At 48.1% G+C, this 27286-nt stretch overlaps 1 protein-coding gene across 6 annotated transcripts; it reads right to left on the minus strand.

Annotated features, from left to right (window-relative positions):
• LOC136106093 (uncharacterized) lies at positions 1 to 26726 on the minus strand. Of its 6 annotated transcripts, XM_071813382.1 has the most exons (12): positions 18802 to 19094; positions 12795 to 15670; positions 11611 to 11749; positions 9971 to 10312; positions 6375 to 6644; positions 5649 to 5765; positions 5057 to 5158; positions 4070 to 4192; positions 3739 to 3834; positions 3284 to 3376; positions 2165 to 2241; positions 1 to 758 (listed from the first exon to the last, which is right to left on the minus strand). In XM_071813382.1, exons 3-12 carry the CDS (start codon positions 11642 to 11644, stop codon positions 723 to 725), a joined length of 1290 nt encoding a protein of 429 aa, XP_071669483.1. In that variant the 5' UTR covers positions 11645 to 11749; positions 12795 to 15670; positions 18802 to 19094; the 3' UTR covers positions 1 to 722. The 6 variants fall into 6 exon arrangements, with proteins under 6 accessions (XP_071669483.1, XP_065702232.1, XP_065702227.1 ...); XM_065846160.2 differs by lacking the exons at positions 12795 to 15670; positions 18802 to 19094 and adding an exon at positions 26522 to 26726; XM_065846155.2 differs by lacking the exons at positions 12795 to 15670; positions 18802 to 19094 and adding an exon at positions 25272 to 25635 and having other exon boundaries at positions 1 to 755.
• Positions 26727 to 27286: the final 560 nt, after the last annotated feature.

Here is a 27286-nt window from a genome sequence, read left to right on the forward strand (position 1 = left end):
ATTTATTACAGAAAAATGTCTCCTTATATACGCAACTATTCTCTAATCACGAATCCACGCTCCAAGCATGGATTCGCTAAATGAGTATCATGGGCAGTCCACACGCTGGAGCCCCACCGATGATAGGTCCGACGACTCACGCCATGCTGAGGCCCTGTTAATGAAGAAACGCCCCTCTTTCTCACAGCAGATTCTGTTCTCAGCTTCTCGAACTGGCCTTGAGATTCCTTTGGGCCTGACTAATTCAACAACATATTTCCTTCTAACGAAACCCCTTCACAAGGTTCCACTTAGATTTGAGAAGAAACTTCTTCTCAGTGAGGGTGACAGAGCACTGGAACAGGCTGCCCAGGGAGGTTGTGGAGTCTCCTTCCCTGGAGACATTCAAAACCCACCTGGACATGTTCCTGTGTGACCTAGGCCTTCCTGCTCTGGCAGGGGGATTGGACTAGATGATCTTCTGAGGTCCCTTCCAATCCCAACCATACTGTGATACTGTGATATTTTCTCTCAGCCTGGGTGTCATGAATAGAGGGCAGGGGAGGAAGTATCATTTGTCACCTGGACCTATTGTGTGAAGACTTGGGTTGCAGCATTTTGGCAAGATTTTTGTCAAAGCCTTGCCTCACTAGTGCTTGGGTAGAGGCAGAGCTTACGGATACTTTGCTTCAGCTGCCCACAACGTGTGGACGCAGCTGCCTGGCTGGAGTAGTCACGACTGTTTACTCCCTCTGTCCTTCGGTTTCTTCCATCACCTGCTGAAAACACAGACCCCGTGTCATTCGGTGGCACGAAAGGGACCAGGAGCTCTTTAGCTACGCTGCCAAGCATCGCAAGCTACACTACTGGGGGGTCAGGTTGCCCCAGCCCTGGGATGGGCACCCCTCTGGTACACGGTGCCGTTGCATTCCTCTTAAAACTCCCAGTCCCTCCAGTTACCCCAGAGACTGGCCTGTGGAGAAGCAAACCACCCCAAACCACCATGACCCCCTGCAGTGGTGGGGGAAGGCTGCAGCTGCACATGGGCCAGCACCCCCAAAATGCAGGGGTGTAACATCAGCCACCATGCTGACATCAAGGTGAGGGCTGAAAGGCTGAGGGAGCAGGGGTCTTTAGCTTGGAGAAGAGGAGACTGAGGGGTGACCTCATTAATGTTTACAGATATATAAAGGGGCAGTGTCAGGAGGATGGAGCCAGGCTCTTCTCGGTGACAACCAGTGACAGGACAAGGGGCAATGGGTTCAAACTGGAACACAGGAGGTTCCACTCAAAAATGAGAAGAAACTTGTTCGGGGTGAGGGTGTCAGAGCCTGGCCCAGGCTGCCCAGGGAGGTTGTGGAGTCTCCTTCTCTGCAGACATTCAAACCCGCCTGGACACCTTCCTGTGGAACCTCAGCTGGGTGTTCCTGCTCCATGGGGGGATTGCACTGGATGAGCTTTTCAGGGCCCTTCTAACCCCTCACATTCTGGGATTCTGTGAAGCCTAAGGCTCAGCTGCAAGAAAGATAAGGGAGAGGCTCCACTGACCCCAAAATCCTTCCGACATCTCCAAAATAAGGAGGCAGGAGAGGAAGGTGGGGCTGGGGCAGGTAGGCCCTGCCGAGGCTGAGCGTTGGTAGTGATGCCAGCGTGGGAGGGAGGGAGGGAGGGAGTTTTCCGTGGGCAGGAAGAGTGAATCAGATAGGGGAAGTGTGTGTATTTAACACTGATGTTGTGGTGGAAAAGCCTGTTTTGGATGTGTAGTAGGAGAGTGTGTTTTTATCCAAATCAGACTGCAGCAGCCCTGAGAACTGACGTACTCTGGAAACCAAGATGCTTTTCTGGGCAGCCAAGCACATTCCTTGTGGTGCTGGCACAGGCAGGTGAAACCACAATGCTTGAGGCATTGTCCACTGCACCTCCAAACCCAGGAAAGCTCCCCAGGATATGGCAGTGACCCCATGGGTCCCATGGGACCCAGTTGAATTACAGAACTGGCCACCAGCATGCTCACTGTGTCCCCCCAGGGTGAGCACAAAGCGCATGGCATTCTGCAGGAAGGCAAGCAGATGCTTCCCTGCTATTATGAATTAAATATTCATAAATATTCATGATGAATTAAATATTCATCATTAAGGAATAAGGATATGCAATAGTGGGGAGCCAGCTAACGGCAGTGAATTACCATGGCGGCCCTGACTCGTGTGCTTTCCTTGGTGTGATGGCTTCTCATCATCTGCTTCTTATGCTTTTTCCCGTGATCTGGAAAGAAAAGAAAGGCCAAGTAACCCTTGGGTTTCCAACAATGCCCCGGCAATTTGGGCTGCTCCCTGCATTTCATGGGACGGGTGAAGAAAACCTGGCTGCAGAGAGCAGTGAAGACAGTAACATTTCACTGGGCAGAGCCCCCCTTCTTTCCAAAACCAGGAGAGCCCCGTTTTGAGGGTGGAGAAACAAGAAGGCATCCTGGAGGGTGATGACACCCATCTTGCCTGCAAGCCTCTGCCTCCCTGTGGCTATATGGACTTGTTGCAATATTTCCTACATTCCAGACTTGGAAGTGCTCTGTGCCCTCTGGGAAAGCATGAGAGTCCGCTTTCCACCATCTCCCGGAGGGCATCCTCTCCTTAACATGCTGTTGACCCTCCTTCTTACCAGTTGCCTGAGATGCTTCATGTGATCCCAAAGGCTGAGCCAGCATTTTTGGGAAGCCCGCTGGGATGGCAAGCCAGCCCTGGAGACCAGGCCACTGCAAAGCCTGGCCTGGGGGAGGCCAGATACAATTGCTAATCAAGGCAATGAGGGGACTCACACGGCAAGACCACAGAAGCCCGGAACTTTAAAAGGAGAAGCTGGAGAAAACACAGTAGGCTTGTGAGCATCACATGATGATCATAATATGTTCCCACAGCCATTCTTGCCTGTTTATCAGATAGTTTGTGCTCCCGAAGCTCGCCAAGGCTGAGGTTTTTCTGACCATGGCATGGCTATCATTAGGGTAGACCATGGCAGGACATTCTGCAGGAGAAATTTGCTTTCCTTGAGCATCCGTGGATAAAGCAGAGGTGCTGGCAAGGACTGCAAGCAGAGACCAGTGCCTACTGGGGCTTTCCTTAAAGCATGGACACCAGAGTTGGGTCCTCAGCTGATTTGGACAGTTCTGCTCTTTGAAGCAAAAGTCTGGCTTTATCTAACAGAAAGCATCTGTACCCGCTGCCAGGGGAAGCTGTGAGAGCTGAGTGGGAGGACTCAGTGGCTTAGTAGTTTGTTATGGTTGCTGGAAGGAAACCACAGGGCTACTTACAGGATAGGAAGAGCAGCAGCAGTGCAGTGACAAGAGCTGCAGCAGCAAGGACACAGCTGGTTATCAGATCAACAGCCTCTGAGCAGCCTCGCTCTGCCAAAGAAAAACGCAGAACTTGTCAGCAGTTGCTCCTCAGGCCAACATCCCCCTGTGAACACTTAGGTGCCGTGAGTTTAATCCAGGGACTTGCTATGTGACACAGAGGGAGGATTCCCATGTTTCAAGTCATGGAACCACCGGGATGAACCTATGGAAGAGCTATGACCTCCCCACTCACTGCAAAGCTGCCACAACTACATCAGCTACAACAAGATTTCTTGCAGGACCAGCCATGTAAAGCCACCTAAGGACTCTCTGCCCTGTGCGAATCCACCCCGGCCCCCCAGATACCCCACCGCTCCCCAGAAGAAAGGCGAGCAAGGACATGGGTGGTGCAAACCCAGGCCACCTCTTACCATGGAGCTGCTGGATATTGTGGAGCAAAACGGTGGTGAACAACAAGTTGACAATCAGTGTTGTGGGGGCTATGGAATTCCGGATGATACAGTGCCCTAGGAGAGGGAAAAATTGCTGATGGATGAGAGCAGAACGCGTAAGGAGTGCAGGGTGGCATGCAGGGGAGCTGAGCTTCAGTGGGAGGGTGAGCAAGGTGTGGGCAATGCCTTGGACGAGCGTCACGACAGCGTGCTGAGCCTCCACTTCTGGGACTGAAAACCTACGGAGCTTAGTCCTGGGCCATTATCAGGGCTTTTCCACCAGAGGCTTAGATCATACACAGCAACTTACAGATTTTCATTTTGAAGCGGCTGAGAGCTGCAGGTTTCCACACCGCCGCGGCTGCTGCCTGGGCAGTTCCTATTACCGCAGTGAAGAAGAACATCCCAAGCAAGATGAAGGCAGCAGAAAGACCTGTGGGAGCAGAAGTAAACCAGAAGGTGAGATGGAAACTGGTGGAGGCAGCGGTCTGAGAACAAGGCAGAGAAAGTTGGCTTGTGGCGACCCTGCGCCCAGCTGCTGCATCTGGGAGCGTAAGATCCGTCACCCTGTGCATTGGGGTTGTGCAGCGGGAGCAGGACTGCAGGTGGCAGCCAAGAAGGGTCCGCATGGCCTGGGGATGGGTCTGGAAGCGGGGCTGGCTCAGCTCTGCTGGCTAGGGGACCATATCCTGCAGCTGAGGACAGTTTTTATCCTGGAAGATGGCAGCAAGCAGTATTTATTATAAATGTACACACACCCTTCCTTTAACAGAGAATGGGGAGAAGACTTGCATGGGGTTTTTTTGGGGGGTGTTTGGGCTTGTTCGCCTGGATGTCTGCTGCCAGCTCAGCATGTAGTAAACGAGCACCCATGGCATGACAAACAGGTAGCCTCAGCCTGAAGCAGGGAAGAACTGGCTATGGAGCAGTTTTAGAACAGTCGAGCTCTGTGTCTGTTGCCCATGGTCTCTCAAGGTCTGGTGGAAGTGGTTTCTGAACAGCTTTTTTATTTGTGAGAAGTCCTGCAGAAGGAGTAGTGGTACCTGAAGAGTGCAGAGGAACAAGCATAGCCCTTTGGTTTCAAAAGGGTAGAGAAAGAGGAACCTTCAGACTACAGAGCAGTGAAGTCTAACTTCTATTTCTCCAGATCAAATACTGCTCCATCAAAGACGCTACTGTAAAGATCTGGAGGAGAAAGAACGATGAGGAGATGAGAACGATGAGGAGAAAGAACGAAGGAGAAAGAACGATGACGCACTGAAGCAATTAAGAACAAATCAAGTAAAATAAATCCTACCTTCTTCCTTCATCCAGATGATGGAGGTGGCAAACAGGAGGAGAGAAGAGATACACAGCAGTCCATAGGTAAACAGAATTATATGTTTCCATGCTTCCTTTCCTGGGAAAAAAAGGCAAATGGACTCAGTACTACACAAACAAGATGGATGCAGCCTGTAAGGGAAAAATAAACAACAAGCACAGGTTTCCTTTGTCAAGAGTTGAATCCCTGAGGTTTCGAAACCCTGAAAAGAAAATCTGGTGGACTTTCATGGACTTGCTTTGACTTCAGGAGATACCAGGAGAAACCACCCAGACCTGGGGTTGTTTCACACTGAACCAAACACCAGTTCCACCTAGTGATAAACTTTACAACACTTCTTCCCAGTTTTTGCCTCCTATAATGACCTGATAAGTGCTGGATTTCCTCTGGAGACCCGTATTATGGGGGAAAGCCCACATGGCACAAGCTCTTGCCACAAGCACCAGGCATGGCGAGCTCCTCAGGGGACATTACACTCAAAGGCAAAACTCAACTCCACAACCTGCACATGTCCCCAGTGTTAATGCTGAGAGACAAATACACATGGGAGAACATTCCAGGCACTCACCGAACCTGAGCTCCTTCAGCTGATAGAGCAGGAAAATGAAGCTGATGGCAGAGAAGGTGATGAGCATCAGGGCAACGACGGCCAATCTCTGCACATGGTGTAGATTCGGTGTGAGACCTGCAAGGAAGGGCAGGAGGGAAATCCCATGCTGGGGACAACCCCGAAACACAGAGCAGCGATCCTGCAAAATGCTGGAAAAACCAAGTGATGAGCCCTGGGTCTTCCTTGCTCAGGAATGTCCAAGAGACCATTGCACCCTGTGGGGTGGACCTGTGACAACAGGACAATGACCTGTTGGAGAGCAGTGTGGGGGAAAGGGACCTGGAGGTCCTGGGGACAGCAGGATGACCATGAGCCAGCACTGGGCCCTTGTGGCCAGGAAGGCCAATGGTACCTGGGGTGGGTTAGAAGGGGGTGGTCAGTAGGTCAGAGAGGTTCTCCTGCCCCTCTGCTCTGCCCTGGGGAGACCACACCTGGAATATTGTGTCCAGTTGTGGCCCCTCCGTTCCAGAAGGACAGGGAACTGCTGGAGAGAGTCCAGCGCAGCCACCAAGATGCTGAAGGGAGTGGAGCATCTCCCGTGTGAGGAAAGGCTGAGGGAGCTGGGGCTCTGGAGCTTGGGGGATTCCACTGGATGAGCTTTCCAGGTCCCTTCCTATCCCTGACATTCTGGGATTCTGTGATTCTGTGAAACCACTGGACCCACCAAGGCAGGGCAAGACTAACCTGTCACTGTCAGGTTCAGTGCTGCCTCCTTCCAGCTTATCATGTTGCTGACGTTGCAGGAGTAGGAGCCACAGTCTGACTTTTCTCCGCTCCTTATCTGCAGCACGGTGACGTTTCCAGAGACCAGAGAGCATTTTTCAGGAGGAAGTGGATGTCCCTCTTTCTTCCAGGTGATGGAAGCCACCATTCCCTCTGGCACCACGCAGACCAGCTCTATGGGCGAACCAGCCAGGTTTGAACTGCACTGGAGCTCAGGCTGGGGCACAGGCTCTGAAAAGCAGAGAACAGTATGGTAGCACCCCCAGAAGAGTGAGTGCCGCCTTGCTTTGGACCTGAAAACTGGACAACATAGAATCATAGAATCATTTTGGTTGGAAGAGACCCTTAAGATCATCGAGTCCAACCATAACCTATCTCTAGCACTAAACCATGTCCGTAAAGCCTCGTCTTTTAAACCCCTCCAGGGATGGTGACTCCACCACTGCTCTGGGCAGCCTGTTCCTGTGCTTCACAACATGCAAGAATACTGAGCCCCTGGGGAATAAGGGGTCCTTCCCTTTTTATTTCCATCCTAGGTCTGTTTGGAGGGAAAGAAGTTACTGCAAGAATAGAGCAACATTCACCAAGTGCAAAGAAGAAAGAAGATGGCCCCATCCCTGCCACTGTGCCACCATTACGATGGACACTACCAACTCAGAGATCAGGCACAGTGTGTGGGCTCAGGCCACCAACTCAAAAGAGCTGCGAGTTGGGAAGTGATGACAAGGACTTCTGAACATTGTCTGCCATGGAGTGTTCCAAGAGGAGAGGGCAATGTTGTTGTGAAGGAAGAGTCTGCAAGGCCTGGAGCTATGCAGGGGGAGAACCTGCAGGGAGCCACAGGAGATCACACGCATCTGCCTGGCAGACGGAACTCTGGTGAAATTCATCCATCAACCCAGCTCATCTCATGGTCTGATCCTGAAGGGTTAGTGGGGCAACTGGTGAGGCAGCAGCTTACCCTGGGATTGCTACGAAGGAGCTTCTGGCCCCAGCTCTAAGGGACCAGCCACAGCCTGCAGCTCCTGAGTTCCTCAGATCATCTCCAGTCTGTGTCTTTCAAGGCAGTGATGAAATCAGAAATCCTCCTCTAGTTCAAGACTTGGTGCTACAGTTGGATGCACATAACCCTAATGCGATTTATCCCAGGGTACTGAAAGACCTGGCTGATGTTATCACAAGAACTCTCTCAATTATTTTTATTTTTGTTTTAATATGGAGAAGTCTTAGTCAACCAGAAGCTGGTAAACGTTGTTGTGATTTTCAAGAAGGGTAAGAAGGAAGACCCTGGCGATTACAGGCCTACCGGTCTCACCTCAGTGCCTGATAAAATGATGGAGAAGCTTATTCTGTGAGTTACTGAAAACCACTTTAGAGACAACACAGTAATTGGTCATAGCCAACACGGGTTCACGGGGGGGAAAGTCCTGCTTACCTAACTGAATTTTCTTTTATGATAAGTTCACCCATGCAGTTGACCAAGATAAGCCAGTAAAAGTGGGGAGTTTTGCATTTTAGCAAAGCTTTTGATACGTTCTCCCACAGCATCCCTCTGTGATGGATGTCACAGCACACAGCTAGACAAGTCCATAATATATTGCGTGAGCAACTGGCTGATGGGTTGGCCTCAAAGAGTTATAGTGAAAGGGGTGACATCAGACTCATGGCCAGTCAACAGTGGGGTTCCCCAGGACTCAATTCCAGGGCCAGTGCTCTTTAAGGTTTTGTCACAGAGGCACCCCAAAGTCAGTTTTAGGTGGACAATGAGTTCCAAAACAGACTTTATTCTAGCCAGAAAAGTGCAGCCAATAAACTGACTAGAAACAGGGTTTGTGAAATTAGTTAGCACTCCGACAACGTAAAATACAGGTTTGTATATCAGTTGAGGAGATTATTGGGGTACAGCAAAATAAAAATAATGAGGGTCCACAGCGTGCATGCACACACAAGAAACAAAACTGAAGGCCTTTGACTCCAGGGTACCCACAAGAAATAATCACTCACCTGGATTAGGCGAGGGCTTACACTTGCCTGGTTGGGCAAGGACTCATTCAAGGATATATCCAGTAAATAACCACTCACTCAAACGAGGAGGTGAGATGCTCTCAATCCCAGGAATCTCCTTAGACAGCGTCCCAGTCTAAGGAGAGGGCTCCAGTTCACAGACCCTCTGCTTTGAGAAGACCACTCCAAGGGGGCCTTCAGCAGGGACCCCGTTTTAGAGTCTGGTCACGTGTGGCTGTGGGCATTACAACATGGTCCAGAAGCTTCATGCTACTCTGGGCACCTCCTTTGTTAACGACCCTGTCAATTGGCTGAGGGTCTCACCTCTCCTGCCCCCCCAGCTGGTGAAAGTGAAGTCACCCTGCCCTGGGATAGAGGAGGATGAGACGGTCAGCACCTTGGTACCACCCCAGGTGTGTACGTGGGGACAGGCACAGTGGGGCACAAAAGGTGCTAAAGAGCCATCAGCTGCCCCAGTGAAGGCTCCAGATCTCAGGGGGATGTGCAACGGCCACAGGTTTTTATAAATGATCTAGATGCAGGAGTTGAATGTACATTAAATAAGTTTGCTGATGACACCAAATTAGGAGGAGCTGTGGACTCCCTCGCAGATAGAGAGGCCTTTCAGAGAGGTCTGGATAGAGAGAAGGGCAATCATAGGAAATTTAACAAGAGTAAGAGCTGGATTCTTTACCTGGGACAGGGTAATCTTGGCTATATGTACAAACTGGGGGACGGGAGGCCGGAGATCAGCCCTCCTGAAAGACATCTGGGGGTTTGAGTTAATGGCAAATTGAATATGAGCCAACAGTGTGCCCTGGCAGCCCAAAGGGCCTACCACGCCCATCAAACTCTGTATTGCCAACCAGTGTAGGAAGAAGACTGTCCCACTCTACCCTGCACTGATGAGGTCCCACCTCAAGTCCTGGGTGCAGTTTTGGGCATCTCAGTAGAAAAAGGACATCAAACTATGTATTAGAGTGTGCCCAGAGGAGAGTGACCAAGATGGTGAAAGGCCTTGAAGGCAAGAACTTAGAAGGAGCAGTTGAGGTCACTGGGCTTGTTCAGCTTGAAGGAGAGAAGACTGAGGGGTGGCCACATCACTGAAAGGTGACTTCATTGCTAAAGGTGACCTCAGTGAGTCTACAACTTCCTTACAGGGGGCAGCGGACGGGGAGCTGCTGATCTCCTCTCTTTGGTGATCAGCAATAGGACACAAAAAAATTGAATGAAGGGGGAAGTTCAGATTCAATACTAGGAAAAGGTTCTCCACTGAGCGGTTGGTTGGTCCCTGGAACAGGCTCCCCAGAAAAGTGGTCACGGTACCAAGCCTCTCAGAGTTCAAGGCGCATCTGGCTGATGCTCTTAATCATATGTTTTAGTGTTAGGTAGTTCTACAAGGAACAGGAGTTGGACTCCATGATCCTTATGGGTCCCTTCCAACTTGAGATATTCTATGGCTCTATTCTGGTTACTATCTTGTGGGCCTGTCTGCTGCACTGACTGTTGAGTCTTTGTTTCAGAGAACCATCCTCTCAACACATTTGACTTACTGATAACTTCAAGGAAGGTTGTTCTAGCTTCTCCCTGCTTCAGATCAACTGTTGCTTTATAGATGCCGCTGTCTGTCTCCTGTAACCTCTGCAGGAGAATCGAGCCATTCTCCTTAAAGAAAATCAATCTACTTTGGTAAGCCGGGTAAATGATCGGAGACTGGGAATTCACATAGTACTGCAGGATTAATTCAGAGGTGGTGTTTCTTATATATTCCCATTCGGTTAATTCTACGTTCTTGATATCTGGCGCATCCATCAGTACGGAGGATCCTTCAGCTGCGAGTCTTCTTTCTGTGAGTTCCTCCACTGCGAAAGACCCCTCCAAAACTAGTAACAGGTCTGGAAATAGGAGAGATGCCAGAGCAGGATGGGTTAGTTTTAAAGCACGAGCCAAAGAGCAATTTAATCTGCTTGTACTTTATTTTGTTGTTGTTTTTTTTTTTTTTACACAAGTCACCAACTGTCTCATGTCTGATTTCCTTCCTCCTTTCTTAGGATAAAAATTGTAACACTTTTGTTGGTGCTATATAAGTGCTTCTTAGCTGGTTAAGACAATTCCGTGCTCTGTGGAATGAAAATGATGGGAATCTGGACTTTTGGGGTTTTCTGCACATCAGAAGTTGCTAACAAGAACCATAATCAGTGCAGTTTCACCCCTGGATCTCAAGCTGCTTCCTCAACACCTGGGAGGAGGAGCACTGCTTGGAAAACAAGCTCTGAAATACACTTTATTGGGACTATGTAGTCCTGGATGCTAAATAACCAGTGTCTGAGAGCTGACCTTTCTGAATGCTGCTAAAACCTACAGCCTCAGCCTCACCATCCTCTTGAGAGGAGGTTAAGCCCTGCAAAACGGATGCTTCCCACTCAACCAGGCACCCAGTGACCTTATACATCTGAAAGGTGATTATTCATCACACATTCACAATTCTTGGTACCTCTGAGTAATCTAATGGTTTTCTGGTGCAGCTGCTGTGTAGACAAGCTGCTTTCAACATGAAAAAGAATCTAAAAGAGCCTTTGTCTTGAAAATGTCTTATGGTTTCCCCAGAGGAAAATCAAGCTAATGTGGGGGTCAGTCTGCAACTGTGACCCTGAAACAAACCTGTACAAAACCCATGCGTGAGAACACCATCGTAGTACTGCTGGTGTAAAAGGACTTAGCAAGCGGAAAGTCACGTCTGCCAGAACTGTCATCCTGAAGCCGCTTCTTTGCATGTTTAAAAGGTTATGCTGGTTGCCTAAGAGTGAACAAGCTATAGGAAGATGTACCAAAAGGAAAGTTCATCTGAGCAAAGAGGAAAGCTGATGCACAGGAGGCTCAGAGGCTCAGCAAAGGATACTGGAGGGCAGATCGTGGTCGGAGAGTGGCGAAGAGGCGCAGAGGGAAGCAATCCTAGGGTACGCAGTGGAAGAGAGCTGCTTCTAAGAGGTGGTGGTGGTGCCAGGCACAGTGATGCTGCAGCACTGGGAGGAAGGAGGCGCCTGCCAGGGTGGCTACCGGGGCACACACCTTTACCGGCAGTGCCACAGCTTGGGGAAGGTGTGCAAGAAGAGCACAGAAATGTGCAAGCATATGATCTCTAAGGAGATGCCTGGCCAACGCAAGCCTTGCACGAGTCCCTTTTCATACTCACAGCCTGTGATGGTCACCTGCAGCCAGGTTAACATGGTAAAGCCCTGCAGACTTTCAAACCAGCACGAGGGACGAGGTCCTGCAGCGACATACTCTTGGGATGGCCTCTCTGGGCATGAGGGACGGGCCTGTGAAGGACACTGTGAAAAGCACATCAGCATCTGCCATACAGAGGTTGGGAACGGCAAAGGGTGTTCAGCGCAGTGATGAGGGACCCCCAGCTCCATGTGTCCCCACAGCACCGGCATCTCTGCAGGCAGCGCAGGCTGAAGCAGGGGGTTGCGGTACAGCAGCCTGAGCCCACACTGCTCAGAACAGCACAGCTCTGGGAAACCATCACGGCCATTTGTGTTCAGCACCACAGTGATTCAAAAGAAAGATCTCCTAGACACAAAGACCACTGATATCCAACAGCATCAAGACCAGCTGTGGCAGAATGCAAACCCCCCTCTCTCCCCGCCCCCTCCTTCAGTATGGAGGGAGTAGGCACATCTCCCTCTCTCTGCTACTTGAAGCTAACAGCTGCTTTTGTTTGGCCCAGAGCACCCTGGCCAGGGCCATTAGGAGAAGGGGTTGCCAAGGCTCCAGCGAGCCGCTGGGCACCTGTGACCAGTGTGGGGGATGTTTGGAGGCTTCAGGGGCACCCCACACACGGTGTGGGGGTGCAGAGAAGCTTCTGGAATGCCTACAGTCAGGTCTGATCAGCCAGTATAAAAACGGGACTCTCGTCGAGACTGGGCCCATTGTCGCCGGTCTCTCGGAGCTGCGAGCTGAAGATGCTGCCGCCAAGAGCCTCCCTCCCCGGGGTGGAGACCCCGCTTGCATTGGGCCACGGGTGTGAGTAAAACCCCTCGCAGGATTGCGAGTATATTTATCCTTTCCGTGCACATATGCACGTGTAACTTCCCGTGCTTAATACAAGCATGTATAAAATTATTTCCTCACACAATCGCGAGTGTATTTATATTTCGTGCACATTTGCACGCGTACTTTAAATTACTTCCTCCCACAATCGCGAGTGTAACTTTATTTCCTCGCACAATTGCGAGTGTATTTTCCTCCCGTGCTTCCACATAAGCACGAGTAGTATTCTGTGCACATTTGCACGTGTAAGTAAATTAACCCTCGCAGAATTGCGAGTGTATTATAAATTTACCCTCGCGGAATCGCGAGCGTACGCTTTACCTGTATCTCTTTAAGAATAATCCCGCACCGTGTTCAGGCAAGTGTGTACTCCTCTGGGACTCGGGGGTGGTTCCGGCATTGTTTTGGGTGAAGCCACGTGCATGCACTCTGTGGATCGCCTGTTGTACCAGTTGCTGCCCCTTAATAATTTTCCTCAACTGATACCCGAACCTATATTTAAGTCACTTTTGGAGTGCTAAAACCCTGTTTCTCACCGGTTTAATAAAAGTTGTTTTGGACCCTGTTGTCCCTTAAATTAGCCTCGGGGTGCCTCCGTGACAATTTTGGCGCAGCAAGCAGGGTATCAGAGATGGAGGAATTATTTAGAGGGTTGAGTAATATTTCTGCAGCAACTTGGCATCTCGTGGTGTGTTTCCTTCTGGCCGTTTGCTTTGACTTAGCGCGGGATGTGTGTAAACTTGACTTCCAAATAGAGGAAGAGGTTTTGCGGCAAAACAAACGCGCGGGCTTTTTGAGCGAACGCCCCTTCGCCCCCCCGCTTCTCGACACTGAAAACAGTGTTGATGAAATAGAAAGAGAGGATGCGCGACCTCTCATTGAAATGGAGACGTGTACGTGCTTTGTTTGTGTTGCCCCATGAGCCGAGGGTGATCGGATATTGTTGGACGCTTCCCCACCCTCTACGGAGGGATCCGGTACTGGTGGCGCTGCGACCGGTCCGTGGGAGCCTTGGTGGGTTCGCTATAGCTGGCCCATCGCAGTCGAGACCGCGACCTGTCCCTAGCCGCGGTGCCCAGACGGTCCCTCCCCCGTACCGGCAGCTCGGAGGTTCCGGCTTAGCAAAGCCCGACCTCGGGAGCGCCGGCGACCGCCCCGGGACTGGCGGCGCGAAGCGGGGCAGCTTGAAAGAGCCGCTAGAAATACATATCCGGTACGGGCGTGACCCAAAAAACGAGGCAAACTTCCCCCCGTAAAGCTTCTATCGCCTGTCCGCACACCTCCTTCCGGCTGGCCCCCCCCACCGTTCCTGGCATCCAAGTGCTGGTGGTGTGGGGCGGGGCAGCCCGACCTCGCGGGCGCTGGCAGGCAAACACCTTCCCCGGGTTGGCCGCCTCCCCCTCCTCGCTGCGGGCGGGGGCGCCCCCCCACTCTTTCAAACTGAAGAAAAAAAAGCCGCGGATTGGGACCAGCAACCCCGCCCCGGCTCAGTGCTCTCTCTGAGGTTCAGAGGCAGCTCGCATTAGGACCCGGCAATATGCCTCAGCACTGCTGCTTACTAAAAGTAGCTGCTAACATTACTTGCTATCAAAAAATTAACCGACACTCCACTGCAGCTAAATGGGGCATGATGGAGGCCATTAATGATTTTGATAAAGAGTCAATAACAGGCAACGACTCGATAAAGACCTGTCCCCAAAACAAAAGGTCCAGGAGATATTTTCTGCTCAGAACCTTCTGAGCTAGTTCAACATGTTATTCCACAGAGGTAGTTTAAGCACACACAGTGCAGGCTTGTGAATGAAACATTTTGACTTTAGATGAAAACAAAGGGGAAATACAGGAAAGTGCTTGGGGACAGTCACTCTGGGTTTTGATCAGCTGTAGTATTGAATCAAACATCCTAGTCTGGTGTGTTTGCAGTCGGTTCTTTTGGTCTCTCAAGTCTAGCAAAAAATCCAAACTACTGTGAGGCTGTCATATGTAACCAGATATTCTTCCTTGCTTATTGTCTCTATTGTGATTAAGGTCATGACAGCTTTGCATAATGGAGCATCCTCCAAAAACCTGTCAACCAGCTAGCTATACAGGTTTTTTGGACTGAGCTGTGGAAAAATTAGCTGAATAGCTGATCTACCCCATCACCCCAAAGAGAACTATTCCCTGTCTCCCTGCTTTGAACTGAGCACAGCTTCAAGATTCACAAAACTATATTTAATTTGATCGCCAAAATTGGAGTCCTGGCTCATGTTTGGTGGTAGATTTAACCATAAGACACATTGTGATTACTGTCAACAGCTCCCTACAGTGTGTCTTCAATAAGCTGTCAGGAGCAGGAAAGCCTAAGCACAGGGTGTGTTAGTTCATTTTCCACTCTGTTTCTCAGCCCAGTGCATTAGCACAGGTTATGGTTGGTGATAGTTCATATTAATTCAGCAGGCTAAAAATTTCAGCAGTGCACGAGCTGGATGTGTATTTGTTCATCTCTGTTTAAGAATGTTGTCAATAACATGGAGGACAAGCTAGGATGTTGTCCTTCAGTATTGTGGCACTGCTGTCTCATTTTCTTTTTGTAATGCAAAAAAATGAAAGCCCGGTTCCAAAGGAACCGAAGTCTGTTTTTGTGTTTCCTTGCAGGGCAAAGGACAATGACGGGGTGGAAGACGATCCAACTAACACCAGCAAGGGGTGGAAGAGGATCCAGATGCCTTGGAAACGAAACGACACCAGCAATGACGGGGTGGAAAGGGATCCTGCTATCACCAGCAAGGGATGGAAGAGGATCCAGCTAACACCACCAAGCCATTCTCACAGGAATGGAAACACTAACGAACTGTGACTGATGTTTGGGACTCAATAATTACCTTGGGCAATTGTTGATTGTTCTAATTATTTCAATTCTATTGTTGATTGTTATTAATAACTGTGTTGCAGGGGTAAATCAACCCGTGCTCCCGTGCTTCCACATAAGCACGTGTAGTATTCCATGCACATTTGCACGTGTAAGTAAATTAACCCTCGCAGAATTGCGAGTGTATTATAAATTTACCCTCGCGGAATCGCGAGCGTACGCTTTACCTGTATCTCTTTAAGAATAATCCCGCACCGTGTTCAGGCAAGTGTGTACTCCTCTGGGACTCGGGGGTGGTTCCGGCATTGTTTTGGGTGAAGCCACGTGCATGCACTCTGTGGATCGCCTGTTGTACCAGTTGCTGCCCCTTAATAATTTTCCTCAACTGATACCCGAACCTATATTTAAGTCACTTTTGGAGTGCTAAAACCCTGTTTCTCACCGGTTTAATAAAAGTTGTTTTGGACCCTGTTGTCCCTTAAATTAGCCTCGGGGTGCCTCCGTGACACCAGCATAGGTGCAGGGGGGGATGAGGGTGTCTGGCTGCTTTCTGTGTGCTGCAGCTTTACAATGCTGGCAGGTACAGCCCGGCCTCGTCCTTTTGCTATTTATTTCTGCAACTGCTCGCCATGAAATTGCCCATTTGTATTTAGCAACGACCTCTCAGGGTAGCAGGATCCACACACCCACACCCTGATGCAGCTGGGTATGACAGTCTCTCCCTATACCAATGGGGAGGTGACAAGGCTTATCCCAGGAGATGGAGAATAAGGTGTATTTAGAAGGAGGGCACGTACCACACCTCCTTGCTCAAAATTCTGCTGCTCCTTTGAAAAATTAATCCCTCCTCCTTTTTCTGCCCGCAGACCAGGAGTCATGAGACATGTGGCTGAGGAAATGGATAAGAGCCTTTGGGTAGAGATACCCATGTAAGGTAGAGTGTGAGTTAGATCTACCTGTGGTCATGCAGACTGTTTTATCTCCTGAAGACAACCTCTGATCTCACACAAGGCATTAGCACAGTTGAATATTTGCAGTCTGAGAGGTGGTTGGAAATGTGAACCAACGCTTTTGGTAAGGGGCAGATATTTTCAGAAGTTTTCATGAAATCTTACATGAACAGGGAGAAAAATAGGGCTCGTGAAGATGGACGTATTTATAAGGCTGTTATGTTTTCCCCTTGGCCTCTAGTATAATCGCTATGCTGTGTTTTCTTCCATCTTTCCAAACACACATGGAAAAGCTGAAACAGAAGCATGCTGCAGCCTTCTGGAGTTAAACAAAGAGATCTTTTTAAGGAATATCTCAGGATCTTCATGGTAAAACATGCCTGTGGCTCTTGGGAAACATCCTTGACACTTCAGCATCTCATCCAGCCTTTTGTAGCAATGGGATGTGCGTCAACTATGTTTCAGCTGCAAAAAACTAACTTGTTATGTGAGCTGGAGCTATGCTATCACCAGGGCACCTTATATCTCAACAAAAATGTCCGTGTCAGCGGAATGGAAGTTCCTCGCACCGCGAGCCCGTCCAGGCTTTGCGGGCTGCTGGAGCTCTCCATCAGCCTTTTGCAAGCAAGCAAGTCCCTTCTGCTGCTGGAGAGGGGTGAGAGGCTCCCTTAGGGATAGAGGGGCCAAAGAAATGCTCCACCGTTATTTCAACTGCTTCCTCCTCTGGTCTGGAGTGAGGAAAAGGGCTTGTTGTTGTGTAACAAAGCAAGAGGAACTGCGTGTTGGGGGACGGCAAAGGCAATCAGTATAGGTGCAGGCTTTTAGCTCTGGCGTTGGCGTTGCACCGGAAGACAAGAAACCACACCAGGAAAGACAAGATGAAGAGCAGAAGTGTTTATCAGCCCCCCGCAAAAGGAAGGTGGGGGAGGTCTGGGGTGGGTATTGTTCCAACGGGGGCTGCAGGGGCTGGCTGGGCCCCCAGGGGATGGGGCTGCTCAAACACCACCTGTACCTGGAGACATGTCTCTCGAAAGAGCAAGGCAACACCAGCTCCTGCAGAAGAGTGCCATTTCCTCCTGGGTAACACATTAGTTTACATTAGCAGTTTGTTAAAAGCATGCACTTCCCCTGACCTAGGTTAATGAATAATTACAGATCTTGTACTGACAGACTTTGCAATAGGAAGAAACAAAAGGGAAGCTGCGATTTGCAAGAACAAAATAAGTTCCCACACCAGAAGTGCAGGCACCATCAGAGCCTTTGGTAAGGGTGTATGAAAAGGTAAGGGTGCATAAAAACCTTGTGTGCTCTTTCTGCTCATCATAATAATAATAATAATAAAAAAAAAAGAGATTAAAATCATCCTTTTATAAGCCATCCTAGAGCTTTGAAAGATTAAATATCACATTAGCAAATACGGAACCGTGTGGTGCAACGTCCGCTTCAGCTCTCTCATTTTCACATCTGTGTGACAAACTAAAAAAAGTCCCCAAATTCATTTGTGCTCAAATCAGAAGTGAGAATAACCAAAATGGAAACAGATGTAATGCTCATCGAGAAAACAGAAGCTTTATGCTTAAGTGCAGCTCTAAACGAATCAAGAAACTCCCTGATAAATTAAATACGAGGTACTTCAGAGACTTTTGTAACTCTACCCTGCCCTTGCCTAATGCTCTTCATGTCCTGTGCTCAGGTCACACAAATCAAGCTTGGTAGAGTCCTGGGACACAGTAGTCTAACTCACATGTGCGAAAGGCGCCCTGGCCCCTGTCTCATCCCTCCATCCACATTGCTCCAGTAGCCATCCCTATCACTCCATCATCCATCCCCATCCCTCCAGTCCCTGATCCTGCGGGTCCAGTATTCAGCCCCCATGGCTCCAGTCCCTTGTCCCCATGGATCTGGTAGCTGGCTCCATCACTCCAGTCTGTGGTCCTCCTTGTCCTGTCCACCCCCAGAGCCACAAAAATGATGGAGTGGAGCATCTCCCGTGTGAGGAAAGGCTGAGGGAGCTGGGGCTCTGGAGCTTGGAGGAGACTGAGGGGGGACTCAGCCACGGGGATCAATATGGAAAGGGGGAGTGTCAGGAGGATGGAGCCAGGCTCTTCTCGGTGACAACCAGTGACAGGACAAGGGGCAATGGGTGCAAACTGGGACACAGGAGGTTCCACTGAAAGATGAGAAGAAACTTGTTCCCAGTGAGGGTGTCAGAGCCTGGCCCAGGCTGCCCAGGGAGGTTGTGGAGTCTCCTTCTGTGCAGACATTCAAACCCGCCTGGACACCTTCCTGTGGAACCTCAGCTGGGTGTTCCTGCTCCGGCGGGGGGATTGCACTGGATGAGCTTTCCAGGGTCCTTCCAACCCCTGACACTCTGGGATTCTGTGATCCTCATTGCTCCAGGTCCCTGATCCCACCGCTCCAGTTGCCATCCCCATTTCCCTGGCTCCACAGAGTAGCCGCCAAGGCTGCAGCCCAGAACTGCCCCCCCACCCCGTGATGAGACCTCGGACCCTCCCGCGACACTCACCAGGGCTCTGGGGCCGCTCTCTCCCTTCTCCCAAAAGTGGTTCCTTGCTGGAGAGACACCAGCCCCACGGCAGTTTTTCCGACACGTCGTGTATGCTCAGCGTCAGTCAAGGAAGCTCCACCTCTGCCACCGCGTTTTGCAGCATGGCTCTCTGCTCAGCCACTGTTTGCCCACACCTGTCTCAACATGAAGAAGCAGTCTGATTGTGAGAGTGACCAGGTGCTGTGTCGTGGTTGAGACAGACAAACGACATGGACCAAGTTCTTCCAGGATGGAAGTAGTAGATGCCATTTATTGCCACAAGTGCATTTTTATACAGTTTTACCAATTCATGTGTCTCTTCATTATTGGTTACAAGTTACAGCAGTAACATCTCATTGGCTAATTTTGCTATCATCAGTGTTACTCTTCTACTCCCTTCTCTCTCACGGGTACATCCTTAACATCTCCGGATACTCCTTTACTCCCATCTTTCTCATGGGTAGGCCTTCATATCTTCAAGGCTAATTTCTGTTCCCATGCCCTCCGTCAGGGAATCCACGGACCCACCGTAGTCCCCCACAATTCCCCCTTTTTGTTTTTGTGCTAAAAAAATTGCCTTCATTGTCCACTGCAGGGTCCTTTGCAGCAGAGAAATCATGCATGGCAACATTAGTAACACAACCACAACAATCATCAAAACAGTCAGTCCTGTTTTCACTACTGATAGCAACCATCCTAAAAACCCCCAACCACTAAACAATGCTAATAACAAAAAGTCTATCGCGGCTCTACTCTGCCATGTGGCATGTCTTACAGAATCTACATCTAACAAAAGTCCACTTAAAGCCTTAGAAGTTCTGTTAGTTTGCTTAACTAACCAGCATCCTAATTTTTCTAAAGTATTTAAAGCCTTAGCTGTGCCAACACCAGATACATGAGGTTCTAAAACCCTTAACCCTGATCCCCAAAAGTCTACATTATCATCACATTTGACTCATATACATGCAAAAAGTATTTTTCTCGTCTTGCTCTTCTGTGATCTATTATCATAGATACATTGGGCGTTAAGAGAGTTAATAGTCCCAAACTACATGGTCCTCCAACAGCATTAGAAGGAATTCCTGGTCAGGTTCTATCTCCACAGATCAAGAATACACCATACAGGAGGTTTTTGGGGTCACTGTCCCACATTATCAATGACACCCCTTGGATTCTTCTGCGAGGCATTGCACCAACGAGTTTCATTTCTATAGTCACCAAGTCTTATCCATTCATGTTCTCGTATATTGTTCTGACACTTTTCACAAACCAGGTTGATACAAGCGTCCATGGACATAGATGCCAGCAATTCCAGTTCCTGTGGTTCAATATCTGCTTCCAGGAGGCAATTAATCCAAAGTGCCATGTTGGTATTATTACAGTTGTTGCAATGCCTCTGGATCAACCACTATTTTGAAACAGTCATGTGATGCTGCTGTAGTTATCAAGGGGGATGCCAACCAAACATGTGTGGAATGGGTTTTCCAGAAATGCCATAGCTAGGCATATGGAGTCCTGGCCACTCATGTTGGCTAAAGTAATCCGCGTTAGTCTTTGTCTGTGCAGGCATCCAAAGCGCAGCAGATGCAGCAATCATTGTCAGGAATATAACACAGATTTCACATTTCATGCTGGCAACCATTGCGGTCCTTGATCTGTAAGGACACAAGCATAGCCTCTTTCCCAGGTTATCAATTGATGCGGCCTTTTCCATTGACCATTAACTAGTGATTTGACCACAACTAATGTAGGTTCTTTCTGACTCAGCATATTTTTGGGTCATACTTGCAAAGTGTTTCATCACATACAATACTTTTGACAATTGGTTTTGTGGTGTTTTCCCTACTTCTCCCCCCTTTTTGTTTAAAAAAAGAAAAAAAAAACAAAAACACAGTTCAGAATCAGATACGTACGTTGGACCTTGACTATGTACTCAGAATCACAAATCAAATTTAGAGGTTCCTCCTTAAAAAACTCTAAGTAATGTAAAGCTTCGCCAAGTTCTACTAATTGGGTTGAACCTTCAATAATTTTTACAGAATGATGCCAATTGTTATCTTCACACCAAACCACTACAGCTTTATGAGACTTCCCAGAACCATCAACAAAAAACTGTGCAAGTATGTAGGATCAGACCAGATACAAGTATGGCCTATGACCTGATGTTAAAGAATTGCAAGTTCTGCAGCAATTTACATTTTACGTTTATGCGTGCCAAAAGCTGTGCTGTTACAAAAACCAGCTAGTGCAATTTATAAAGACATAGACTGCAAATAAAAAAAAATCAAAATTAAACTTCACAAATGGTACATGTATGACAAAAGGATCGTGGCCTATTGAGACTTAAATTCATTCCCTGCTTTTCTTGATCAGAGTAACAATCAATATATCAGTCTGTTAGCAATCTTATCATACTGTCCCACAAGAGCCACAGGTTTTTTCTATGTTGTAGCTATAAACAGACAAATCTGCAAGTCCAATCGAATGCAGTCAGCCTGTAAGGTTGTCATAAATTTATTCCTCAAAATCTCTGACTCCATTTTGGCTGTCGTATTTATTGGATATTGTTTTCCCTTACCGGATCGAAGTCCTGTTTCAGATCTATCAGTGCAGTGTTTGCTTTATCGAAACATTGGCTCTTAATATTAGTGGAAATACAGCATTCAAAATTTCCTTGGAGATTTTTCACTTGCACAAGTAGATCTGCACCATCCAAGCAGCTTCTTGTAGGACACTGTCACGGAGGCACCCCGAGGCTAATTTAAGGGACAACAGGGTCCAAAACAACTTTTATTAAACAGGGTTTTAGCACTCCAAAAGTGACTTAAATATAGGTTCGGGTATCAGTCGAGGAAAATTATTAAGGGGCAGCAACTGGTACAACTGGCGGTCCGCAGAGTGCATGCACGTGGCTTCACCCAAAACAATGCCGGAACCACCCCCGAGTCCCAGAGGAGTACACACTTGCCTGAACACGGTGCGGGATTATTCTTAAAGAGATACAGGTAAAGCGTACGCTCACGATTCCGCGAGGGTAAATTTATAATACACTCGCAATTCTGCGAGGGTTCATTTACTTACACGTGCGAATGTGCACGGAATACTACACGTGCTTATGTGGAAGCACGGGAGGAAAATACACTCGCGATTCTGCGAGGATAAATGTATAATATACTCGCAATTGTGCGAGGAAATAAAGTTACACTCGCGATTGTGCGAGGAAATAATTTAAAGTACGCGTGCAAATGTGCACGGAATAAAGTTACACTCGCGATTGTGCGAGGAAATAATTTTATACGTGCTTGTATTAAGCACGGGAAGTTACACGTGCATATGTGCACGGAAAGGATAAATATACTCGCAATCCTGCGAGGGGTTTTACTCACACCCCTGGCGGCAAGGCAAGCGGGGTCTCCATCCCGGGGAGTGGGGTTCTCAGCAGCAGCATCTTCCTCGTGCTCCGAGAGACCGGCGACAATGGGCCCAGTCTCGACGAGAGTCCCGTTTTTATACTGGCTGATCAGACCTGACTGTAGGCATTCCAGAAGCTTCTCTGCACCCCCACACCGTGTGTGGGGTGCCCCTGAAGCCTCCAAACATCCCCCACACTGGTCACAGGTGCCCAGCGGCTCACTGGCACCCCGGCAACCCCTTCTCCTAATGGCCCTGGCCAGGGTGCTCTGGGCCAAACAAAATAAGCTGTTAGCCTCAAGTAGCAGAGAGATGGAGATGTGCCTACTCCCTCCATACTGAAGGAGGCGGGGGGGGGGAGGGGGGGGGGTTGCATTCTGCCACAGACACGCAACTAAACAGAATTCTCAGAAAACGTTATTTCAGCTTACAATTTAGTTAACAAATCTTGACCCAAGAGAGGTACATGACTTCCTGGCAAATACAAGAATTGATGTATTAAAACTTTGTTCCAAATTTGGCATTCTATTAGTCTCAAAAAACAGCTTTCCTTTCGTTTTATCCCATGACCTCAAAAAGTAGCACAGTGAATTTACTAAGAAGTCTCTTACAACCAGTTACCACAGAATGAGTCTATATATACATATACATATATATATATGTATATATATAATATTTTTGTTTAGTTTCTCAGCTTCATTAGAACTGTGGATCCACTGGTGATGCCTTTAAATTTCACCCTCAGACTCCTTCATGCAGTATTACAGGTCTCTAGCAGTAACATTGCTTAGGGGAGTGGCGCGGGGGGGGAATAAAACCTCCCTCTCACCCCCATCTGAGATGGCAAGACGTCCAGCTCAGCATGAAAACAAATCAGTTTGAACTCCACATCAAACCAGCCTGGCTCCACTCCACACCCAAATCAGCACCAGTCTGACCCAGAGAAGCACTGAGCGCTCTGACCCCCAAAAGCTGACCAGTGTGAAAAGACTGACTTCAGCAAGGAGGTAAAATGATGAGCTCTTTCCTCAGATGTGCCAAAACCTAAGAAATAAGACAGAAGCAAAAACAAACAACACCAACAACCCCTGATTCAAAGCCGAGAAGCAACACAGTGCCACAACAAGGATGGGTGACAATACTCCAGGGAAAATAAAAGACAGAGCGGGGGGAGTAAAGCCCCTCTTTCTCCGCTTAGCAGCAGGAAAACAGGTTTTTCCTTTTTTTTTCTTTTTTTTTTTTCTTGTCTTGCTGCAGTTCAGCTGCACCAAGGCCACGCAGCTGGCGTAATTGCTGGTATGAAGTAGGAGGCTCTGGCAAACTCCTCGCAGCTCGACACAGGCCTGGGATATTTTGCTTTTTTGTTTTCCCATTTCATTCCAACCACAACACACTTTATATGCAATTCCAAGTAGCTCAGCAATAGTTACATTCCTCAGCCCCATTTACCTTTTACAAGTTACAGATGTCAAAAACCAGCCTATTAAACATCAATCCATTATTCCATTTTCTTACATCCAAATCAGTCCATATTCTAGCAACTTTTAAATACAACTTCATACAATACCAAGTTCACATCCATCATACCATTTAAGTGGGGTTTTTTTTGTTTGTTTTGGGTTTTTTTTTTTTTTTTTTTTTTTCAATGCAAAGCAGAGTTTAACAATTTAAATTATTTTCTGGTCTCAAAATTACTAGATAACAATAGAAGCAATTACTCTAATGCGGAAGGATGCATCCTAAGGGGGAGCAAGGTGGAATTTTAGCAGTGGAACCGGTTCCCATTTTGTAATTATCTCCCCAAACAAAATTCTTTTGGTACCAAATATAAATATGCAAATTAAAATACTGAGCTCAGATATGAAAACCAAATACCAAGTTCAAATATGCAGATAGATCAGAGTTACACTTATTCAAGACAATATCTTGATTTTAGCATTGCACCTTTGAACCACTTACTGCTCAGCCAGGTAGCGGTGCTGCTGGGTCTCCCTGACAAAACAGGTCAGTGCGCGCTGGGGCCCCATCGGCACCCGCCCCCCCGCCGCAGCAGCAAGCTGGACCGGGCAAGGCTTTTAATAGTGTCTCATCTGGGGTGCTACAACTGTTATCCCAAAAACAGGGTTCTTTAATTGGTGTGCATACACAAGAGCCAAATTTAGTACATAGTGATGAAACACAGCCCATCACAGAGTTGTGCAAGTCTGAATGCCGGAATAAAGTTAGCATGCTAGAAAGAAAAATAACAGCTACTACACACAAAATTTTACCATCACATTCACACAGTAAAGAACTAAACTACTCATGTTCTTCTGTATTATCACAAAACGCACATTTTGAGTCTCATTCTCATTATTTAACAGTCTGTGAAATCACTGGACCACACAACAAAAGGCCTACTAAAACTGCTACATGCTTAAACAGATACCTACAAAGAAAACAGGTTAATGAGGAAAGCATCTTGTAGACTTCAGCAAGTTTACTGTGACCTGTGTGTTATCAGTTAACTCTCTCTCAGCTTGTTGAAGTTCAAACCGTTCCAGCTGTAAAACTGTCTGAAATGATTCAATGATCTCTTGTAGAGTTGTATTTTTGTCCTGCTCTTCTCACTTTAGAAACAACAAAGAGTTATACTTCAAGGTTCTGTTCTCCGGACGCTTTTCCCAATCATCAAACTTACACAGCAGCCACCATTTATTATAATATTTCACAAGATCTTCCTTCCTCATATTTCCAAGTGCTTTCCTATGTTCTAAACCACCTCCCAATACCGATTTCTTATGAATACGACTGAAAACAGTCATTCCTGACCCCATCTCCTAAGTAGAAACTACGAGAAGAGGGAGGGAGGGGGGAAAGCACAGGGCTGCTTGCAGCCCAAGTGGGAAAAGTGGGGAGAAGGTTTTACGGTGCACTTATACCACAAAGAAACAATTCTAACAACAACCAGTGAAACAATTAACTCACAATCCTGACAAGCTGCTTGATTTTCAGAGAGTCAATACACAGAAACACATAATATGTACTGTAAAACTCACGGATAACATGTTGATAGCGAACATTAGCACTCTCTACTGCGAATTTCAACACCAGTGCTTCCTTAGCTTCTAAGTTTTCAACCTGCTTATTGATGGCCTCTTGAAGGTGGTCAATAAATTGCCTGTAATTCTCATCGGGACCCTGATTAATAGTTGCAAATGATTTGGCTGCTTTGTCAGTTTCAGGCACCTTTATCATAGCTTGATATGCGAGGTCTCTTGACTGCCTCAGGATTTCAGGAATTTATCGTGCCTGTAGTTGTTGTATGTCAATTAGTGTCTCTTCCAAGAGTTAGGGGGTAAATCCCAGCTTCTTGGTAAGTTTGGTTTACGTTCTGAAACTCTACCCCCACCCTCAGGAATTTGCTCTGCAGCAGCGTGGGAGGGGGGCGGGGGCAGGCTGGGAGGAACCCAAATTTATAGGAATTACGTTATTTGGCTCAGTCTGGCTCACCACGGGAGGATCTTCCCCACCTAAATCTCCAGGCAAGGGGGGATAGGAAAAAAAAATGTCCACTTTTTCCTTCCGCGACTGATAGCAGCGGGGCAGAAGGTTGAACTGTGACCAATGGCGGTAACGCAGACGGCGGAACCACGATTGATGATGGTGGAGCAGACGTTTGAGCCGTGATTGATGATGGCAGAGCAGTCGGCCGAACGCACCGCTCCGACCGGTGCTCCGGGGGCCCCTCCCGAGATCGTATATAACCCAACGCTGTTTTTTCACGTGAGTCTTTCATAGCTTTTATCTGATCTCGGGGCCACCATATGTATACGACTCTTTCATAATTTTTATCTGATCTCGGGGCCACACATACGTACGCTCCTCCTCTATTCCTTTTAACTTTCCAAGAAACTGTCGCGGATCCTTATCCATATCAGATAATATGGACTTGGGCAGTGTTGACGAACTTTTAGTAACAGGGGGGGTCGCAGTAGTACTTAATCTCGCTTTTTCCTCTGAATCTGGCCCAGGAGAGCCAGGAAGACCATCCCTCCCCACTGTCTCTGCATGTTCCCGTTGCTCTTTTAATCCTCTCAAAGTCTCTAGCAAAAAGTGCCATGTTGTTAACAGTTCAGTTGTTTCTTTGCATCTTTCACTAATGCTTTGCCCCATAGTAACACAGCCCTTCCTTCGTAAAGCCAGTTCCAGAGGGCTAATACCCTGCTTCTTCAGAAGCAACTTTCATGTAGATAATATAATACCCTCTTCTTTAGATAAGTTCCCCCCCATGTTCCCGGTAGCTCACCTACTCCTTAGCGAGGTGTCTTTTCAACCATCCGGATCTTCGGCAGCTCTCCTCGGCTGCTCTATCAGCTGTACCGGGCTCCGTCTCCACAGCTCTCCTTCGGCTGTCACAGCTTCACGCTGTCCCCTTCTTCATGCAAGATCCTCTTCAGGTAGGATCACGTCGGGGTCACCATATGTCGTGGTTGAGATGGACAAACGACATGGACCAAGTTCTTCCAGGATGAAAGTAGTAGATGCCATTTATTGCCACAAGTGCATTAGCAGTAACATCTCATTGGCTAATTTTGCTATCATCAGTGTTACTCTTCTACTCCCTTCTCTCTCACGGGTACATCCTTAACATCTCCGGATACTCCTTTACTCCCATCTTTCTCACGGGTAGGCCTTCATATCTTCAAGGCTAATTTCTGTTCCCATGCCCTCCGTCAGGGAATCCACGGACCCACCGTAGTCCCCCACAGTGCTGGCATCGGTTGTTCAGAGAGGTTGTGGACTTTCCACTGTCGCAGTATCACAGTATGTTTGGGCTTGGAAGGGACCTCAGAAGATCATCCAGTCCAATGCCTCTGCCAGAGCAGGAACGCCTAGGAGAGATCGCACAGGAACATGTCCAGGTGGGTTTTGAATCTCTCCAGGGAAGGAGACTCCACTCCCAGGGATGGAGGTGAGGCTGACCGGTCTATAATTACCCGGGTCCTCCTTCTTGCCCTTTTGAAGACTGGAGTGACATTTGCTTTCCTCCAATCCTTGGGTACCTCTCCCG

This window comes from Patagioenas fasciata, chromosome 11 (assembly GCF_037038585.1).
Source record: "Patagioenas fasciata isolate bPatFas1 chromosome 11, bPatFas1.hap1, whole genome shotgun sequence".
NCBI lineage: Eukaryota > Metazoa > Chordata > Aves > Columbiformes > Columbidae > Patagioenas > Patagioenas fasciata.

Excerpts from the sequence above, each read along its gene's own strand:
- LOC136106093 (XM_065846154.2), bottom strand. The coding sequence starts at position 25,295 with ATGTTCGCTATCAACATGTTATCC. Across the intron at positions 11,750-25,271 it reads TCGCTATCAACATGTTATCC|TGTCCTTCACAGGCCCGTCC; the intron begins GTGAGTTTTACA and ends TGCTTTTCACAG. Across the intron at positions 3,835-4,069 it reads CCGCTTCAAAATGAAAATCT|GGCACTGTATCATCCGGAAT; the intron begins GTAAGTTGCTGT and ends TCCCTCTCCTAG.